General features: G+C 46.5%; 1 protein-coding gene across 1 annotated transcript; it reads right to left on the bottom strand.

Annotated features, from left to right (window-relative positions):
• Positions 1-276: 276 nt before the first annotated feature.
• On the bottom strand, positions 277-2,629 carry LOC120066548. The gene is made up of 3 exons (XM_039017972.1): positions 743-2,629; positions 523-598; positions 277-392 (listed from the first exon to the last, which is right to left on the bottom strand). The coding sequence occupies exons 1-3, from the start codon at positions 2,540-2,542 to the stop codon at positions 277-279; spliced, it is 1,992 nt and encodes a 663-aa protein (XP_038873900.1). The 5' UTR covers positions 2,543-2,629.
• Between the last annotated feature and the right edge of the window lie 3,754 nt (positions 2,630-6,383).

Here is a 6,383-nt window from a genome sequence, read left to right as displayed (position 1 = left end):
TAGAAGCTCACATTCCTAGTTACAGGAGTGGGAGCTAATAAGGGATCAAAAGACCCAGATGGAATTTTGGTGTTAAGTAGCCTATAGTGGATCTTCCTTAAGGAGTATAAACTAATGGTAAGCTAGTCCACTGACAGCCTGGTTCAAATATAGCAGCATTAGGGGACTCAAAATGAAAACAGAAATGAACAACAAAAATAAAAATGTTGTATTGAGGCCAGTTCTGGTGTCCTCCTCAGATGTAGCCTGGCAAAAGCAACTGACATGGGCTGCACGTCATCCAGGGTACCCATCAGAGGACCCAGAGGACTTGCAGGTGACCAAGCGTTTCCAGGCCTTCTGGACTCCCCAGAAGAAGCCCCGGATGCCTTTCCTCATCTTGGATAATTTAACTGGCAAGAAGATGAAAATATGTAAGAATTTCAGATGGACAATTATCTGATAAAACAATCATTTATTACTTCTTTATACTTCTTTATATATAATTGTCCCATAAGAACATTTCCCCCCAGGAATACTCACTCATAGGTGGAGAATCCACAGCAATGTACATCTCTGGCTGGTCTGTAGTGTCTTTAAGGACAATGCTCATCTTGGACTGTGATCAGAATTCAAGGATGCACAATTAAACATCAATTTCACTTCCTTTACATATTCCTATAATTATACAACTATATTTACTGGTGCCGATATCAAAAAGCACAACCAATGACCATTCAAGAGTAATCTGAGCTTGTCTTACCTTTCTGCCGGTGGCATAATGCACCCCCTCAGATTCCGCATCCTCCACATCATCACTGCATGAGTCTTCAAGGTCTGAGGTCTCGCTGGGCACTGAGGGTTTCAAGATGGCCAGTAGCTTGTGGCAAACAATGACAGAGACAATGGAAAGCATCTCCTGATCCTCAAATAAATCGTCAATTTTCAAGGAGCGTTTCAAACGCTTGACCTTCCCAAGGTCAGTGTAGATGGCATCTGCCAGCTTCGATGTCATCTTAGAATTGAAACTTTTTTGCTGGCTTCCCATTTCCTCAATCAGATATTTGGCCACCTCATCATCGAACAATCGGATCAGCTCAGTCACCAGATCACTGATCTGGATGCGCTGATGTTTGTTGGTCCTTTTTGGCATACGGCATATCTTCTTGACAAGCTTCATCAGGACTTCTTCTAATATAAGCTCCCTAATGAAGCTGCTGGAACCGGATGTCACTTGTTTCACAGTGGACCACTCCGGCTGTTCAATCTCAGTCTTGATGCTGCTCTGCTCAGCTTTCTTATTCAAAGATTGACGGGTTGTCATTTCATTAAACAAGGCTGTCAATTCTTTCAAGTTGAGTGTAGATTCCAGAGTTTTGGTGCCTTGAAGTTTGGATGGTGCATCCATAATTGCGTTCGTGACAAGACAGACAATGTCCTTGTGCAGCTTGGGTGCCTTGTGGCACAGTATCTTCTGTAGGGCTTCCTCTGTGCCATAGCGTTGCATCAACTTTCTATGCACAGACAGCACCAGCTGAAAGATGTCTGTTGCCTTCAGGCAGACATTTGCTTCCCTCCACCTGTTAGTCACCCTCACCCACAGAGCACTGGACAGCTTGTTGGTCACATCCTCAACTAGGGTCCAGCTGGCCAGTTTATCCTGGGTCCGAGGAACAATCAGAGACCGCAGCCGGACAATGATATCCATCACCGCCTCTACGTGAACAATAATATACACCGGTTGGGATGCCTTCACCTCAGCCGAGCCACATCGGCTCTTAACCATGACCTTGTCCTGGTCTGTCCTTAGGCAGATGTCTGAGGAGAGCGGCCGGACAGAGACTTTGGGTACGATTGAACCCAGACGGTTGACTTCCCTGGTGACTGCACTCGCAATGGCTGTTGTCATCTCCCCGCTGCCGCGGCTCAAAGCTCGCCTCAGAGCATCAGGAGAGCCCATGTGCTCCTCCAGCTCTCTGCAGAGGGCACTTACAATCCTTGCACTTGAGGGGCGGGAGTACGGCGTCTTGAGATCCTTGGTCATTTCCAATGCTGAGGTAACGTCTGGGGAATCGGACATGTCCCGAAGGACAGAAACCACCATGTCCATTGCCACATCAGAGAGAGTGGTGGTTGGGGATGACACAGGTGATGCAAAGTCCTCTGAGTCAAGCTCATACCCATGAAGCAGCTTGGTGATCAGGTCTACAACCACCTCTGGTGTGGAATGTAGACTGGGAGAGTCCTTGTCGGAGTTCTCAATCATACAGGATTCAATTTCACTCAAAGCCCTTCTGACCATGATGTTTGTCTCAGAGTCATCGGGTACATGGTTCTCTTTGAGAGGTTTGATACCTGCCTCACACAGCTCTTTCACATGGATGTTCTCGGAAGACATCACTGCTTCTTGAATAGTAGGTGGTTGATTGGCTATGGTTGTAGCCATGATTGTCCTTACCATCAGAGGACAAAGCTTCGCAACCAGTTCATACTGTAGCTTAAAGCTCTCAGAGCGGCTGTCGTTCATGGGTACCTCAGGGATGTCAAGGCCCTGAAATAGCATCTTCCGTACCAGTTTGCCCACTACACCCTCCAGTAGGCAATTAGTAGGGCTCGGAGTCTCATTCCCTCTGCCACTGGAAGGTAACTCTTGCCTCTTGTGAAGGCCATGAATGGCCTCACTTTGCGCAATTCAACCCTCAACAGGCAACTCCTCTACTGCAATCGTGTGCACAACCACATTGACGTCGTTGGTGTGGGGTCCAATCAAAAGCTTCTTATAGGTTGGGTCTGTGACATATTGTAAAACACCCCCGCCTGTCTTTAAGTTCTGAGCTTTATCTCCAAATGTCCTATCCAGGAGACACAATACTGACTCAGATAGTGGGTCAGTGAACTCCTGGAGCTCTAGGCTGCTCTCAACTTCGAAGGGGCTGAGGCTGCAGCTGATCTGGGAGCTGTAATAAGAAGCCTGCAGCTCTCTCTTGGACTCCAATGTGTCATGCAGCTTTGGATATAAGGCATCTGCAATGGAGTCTGTGAGCCGCTCATCCAAATTAACAGAGAAAATATTATTCAGGCTTTTGTTGGAAGCCTCCTCTTTGGTTTTCCTCAGGATGTCCCGCACAGCTTCCCTTGGGGCAGAACCAGAAGTGCAAGCATGTCCATTGGATGGTGTCTGGGTGCCAGTAAGGGATTCCTTGATCAAGAAACTCTGGAGTTCGGTGGCCACTTCCTTACACATCTCCCTTCTGATCTTCAGAACAGCAGGTGTCAGTGTAGCTTTCTCGGAGGTCAAAGGTGTCAGAACTCTGGTCAAAGTTGAGGGGCATCTGAGATGATCACCCAGACCCTCTAAGTCATCAGAGCAGGACACCTTGGCAACTTGAAATAAAACCGAACTAATAAGGTTCTGAGCCACAGCAGATGATTTTGCTGATGCTGCCTGGAGTGTCTCTAAACTAACCTGATTGGAGGCAGCCATCTTTGTTGTTGCCCTGGTAATGATGTTACTCACAGGCTTGATGGAGTAGCTCATAAACTGGGATCTCAGGCTTTCAAAGACTCCCTTCACTCTTTCTGCCTTCAGGTCTTTGTCAGTGGCAAATACACACGACTGAACAGCATGGAGAGATACAGGGAGAGGAAAGCCCAAGGGTGAAGCCACATCTGTGATATGGATGGAGGACTCTGAGGGTGTCCCATCAAGGCGCCTCTGCAGCAACTTTATCATCTCCAGGACTCTGGCATTGTCCTGTGGTGAGATGGAGCACTCTCCTGAGAGGTTCTCACTGTCTAGTGTGTTCTGGATTCCAAGCAGTGTTGTGCTGAGTATCCTCCTGTCATGGGGAAGCACTCCCCTCAGTGCAGAAGAGGACCGGCTCTGTGGTGCTGGTGTGCTGCATGGTGTTGATGCACCAGAGACGTCACTTCCACTGTCATCATCTTTTTGGGTCCTCATTATAATAAGGATTTCGTCAATGATCTCATCACTGTAGACTTCTAAGTCCTCTGTGATAACATGGGCCGTTGGGGTGGCGATACTCAGAGTACGACCCCCAAGAAGTTTGAAGGACGTCTCCGACCCACCGCCAAGAGGGCCAACAGACACACATTGCAGTGTTTCGCTGGATGATGAAGAACAACTGGAGGAGAGATCAAGCAGCTCCTCCTCCAAAGTCGGAGAGGAGGAAAGAATTCCCTCCATTTTCAGGACAGAGATAACATCCGCAAGTGTTGAATCTACAAGGTCCTCACCTAGTGGGCTACTCCTTAAGTGGCTGACAAACACCCTTGTAGGAGAATGGGAGACTGTGGTGGGAGACGGAGAGCCCTTCTCACCATTCACACTTGACCGCGCCTCCACAATTGCTAAAGACTTGGAGATGACGGAACATACAAGCTCGCCAGCCCGCTCAATGGAGGGGAGGGAAAAATCCAAAGGGGCTGGAGGTGTCACACTCCCTCCTTGGCCATTTCTATCTTGGCTGAGGCAGATCGACGAGACCTCAGTAGAAAATTGATTCTCCCGCACAGGGCTGCTGCTAGAGTCATGTCCAGGAACAGTTGAAATAGAGCTCACAGCCAGCGAGCAAGGAATGTCACTCCTACTGTCTAAAAGCTTGATAGAGCACGAGGAGGGGCGGCTGCTGGAGGGGAGGTTGGTGTTGGTCTCTTTGCTGGAGAGTAAGGAGGAGAAAGGGGCCAAGGTCAGTTTGACAGGGATGACATGCCCACGACCTACCACAGCAGATAAGGTTCCAGAGTAGTCAGTGGCAGTAGGTGGTTTAGCAGATTGTAATTTAGCAGGTGGTGGTATAGCAGATTGTAATTTAGCAGATTGTGGTTTAGCAGATGGTAGTTTAGCAGATGGTGGTTTAGCAGGTGGTGGTTTATCAGATTGTGGTTTTGCAGATTGTAGTTTAGCAGGTGACGGTTTATCAGATGGTGGTTTAGCAGGTGGTGGTTGAGCAGGTGGTGGTTGAGCAGATTGTGGTTTAGCAGATGGTAGTTTAGCAGATCGTGGTTTAGCAGGTGGTGGTTTAGCAGGTGGTGGTTTAGCAGATTGTGGTTTTGCAGATTGTAGTTTAGCAGGTGGTGGTTTAGCAGATCGTAGTTTAGCAGGTGGTGGTTTAGCAGATTGTAGTTTAGCAGGTGGTGGTTTAGCAGATTGTAGTTTAGCAGGTGGTGGTTTAGCAGATTGTAATTTAGCAGATTGTGGTTTAGCAGATGGTAGTTTAGCAGATGGTGGTTTAGCAGATGGTGGTTTAGCAGGTGATGGTTTAGCAGGTGATGGTTTAGAAGGTGGCGGTTTGGCAGATTGGGGCCTGGTAGAACGTGGCCTAGTAGCCAGGAGGTTCTTAGTAGAGATCTGACTGGAGGAAGAGTGTGCTCGTTCCTCACTGGACAGAGAACTGCTGCTACAACAAGTCTGGACAGCAGTGACTGGTTCAACAATGAAGATTGGGGAGGACCTACTGTCAGGACTCTGAGTGAGACAGATCACATTGACTTTGGAGAGTAAGGAGGTACAGTTGACAGAGCCCTGGGTTGAATCTTCGTTGGTGTCTTTGCTGATGGGGAGCATACTCTCTGCAGCACTTTCTGAAGCTCTCAGCCTTATAAGGTCAACCAAGGCAGGGATCAGGATGCCATTTACCTCCTCCAATACTGAGCTTGTTATGTGTCCAATCATGAGCAGCAAGTCCCTAACAGTAATCTGTATATATGAACACAGAAAGGTACATCAACAGAATTGATTAAGATTTACAGTATGTTGGAAATCAAAACACATGTTAATCCATATCCAAAATATTTTTTAAGTAAATATAACAAGTATACCTTTCATTTTTTGTTGTTGCAATTATTCTATATCAAATGTGTGGTCTCCATTGTTGCAACTTAATCATCTTCCTCATCTAGACTTTTTACATTTACCAAAGTGACAAACGCATATTACATCATATCATCCAAATACAGTGGCAAGACAAAGTATATGAACCCTATTGTAATTATCTGAATTTCTGCATGAATTGGTCATAAAATTAGATTTAATCTTCATCTAAGTCACAACAACAGATTAACACATTCTGCTTAAAATAATAACACACAAATGATTGTATTTTTCTTGTCTCTACTGAATACATCATTTAAACATTCACAGTGTAAGTTGAAAAACGTATGTGAACCCCGAGGCTAATGACGTCTCCAAAAGCTAATTGGAGTCAGCTAACCTGGAGTACAATCATTGAGACGAGATTGGAGATGTTGGTTAGAGCTGCCTGCCCTAAAAAAACCTCACAAAATTTGAGTTTGCTATTCACAAGAAGCATTGTCTGATGTGAACCATGCCTCAAACAAAAGAGATCTCAGAAGACCCAAGATTAAGAATTGTTGACTTGCAT

Source organism: Salvelinus namaycush, chromosome 21, assembly GCF_016432855.1.
Source record: "Salvelinus namaycush isolate Seneca chromosome 21, SaNama_1.0, whole genome shotgun sequence".
Lineage (NCBI taxonomy): Eukaryota > Metazoa > Chordata > Actinopteri > Salmoniformes > Salmonidae > Salvelinus > Salvelinus namaycush.
The sequence above is the reverse complement of the archived record's forward strand: the minus strand, read 5'-3'. Positions and strand labels throughout refer to the sequence as shown.

What these genes read in the sequence shown, in the direction of transcription:
- LOC120066548 (XM_039017972.1), bottom strand. Translation starts at nt 2,542, where the DNA reads ATGCTATTTCAGGGCCTTGACATCCCTGAGGTACCCATGAACGACAGC. An exon ending in ATTATGCCACCGGCAGAAAG is followed by an intron (nt 599 to 742) that starts GTAAGACAAGCT and finishes TTCTGATCACAG; the next exon opens with TCCAAGATGAGCATTGTCCT. An exon ending in TGTGGATTCTCCACCTATGA is followed by an intron (nt 393 to 522) that starts GTGAGTATTCCT and finishes TCTTCTTGCCAG; the next exon opens with TTAAATTATCCAAGATGAGG.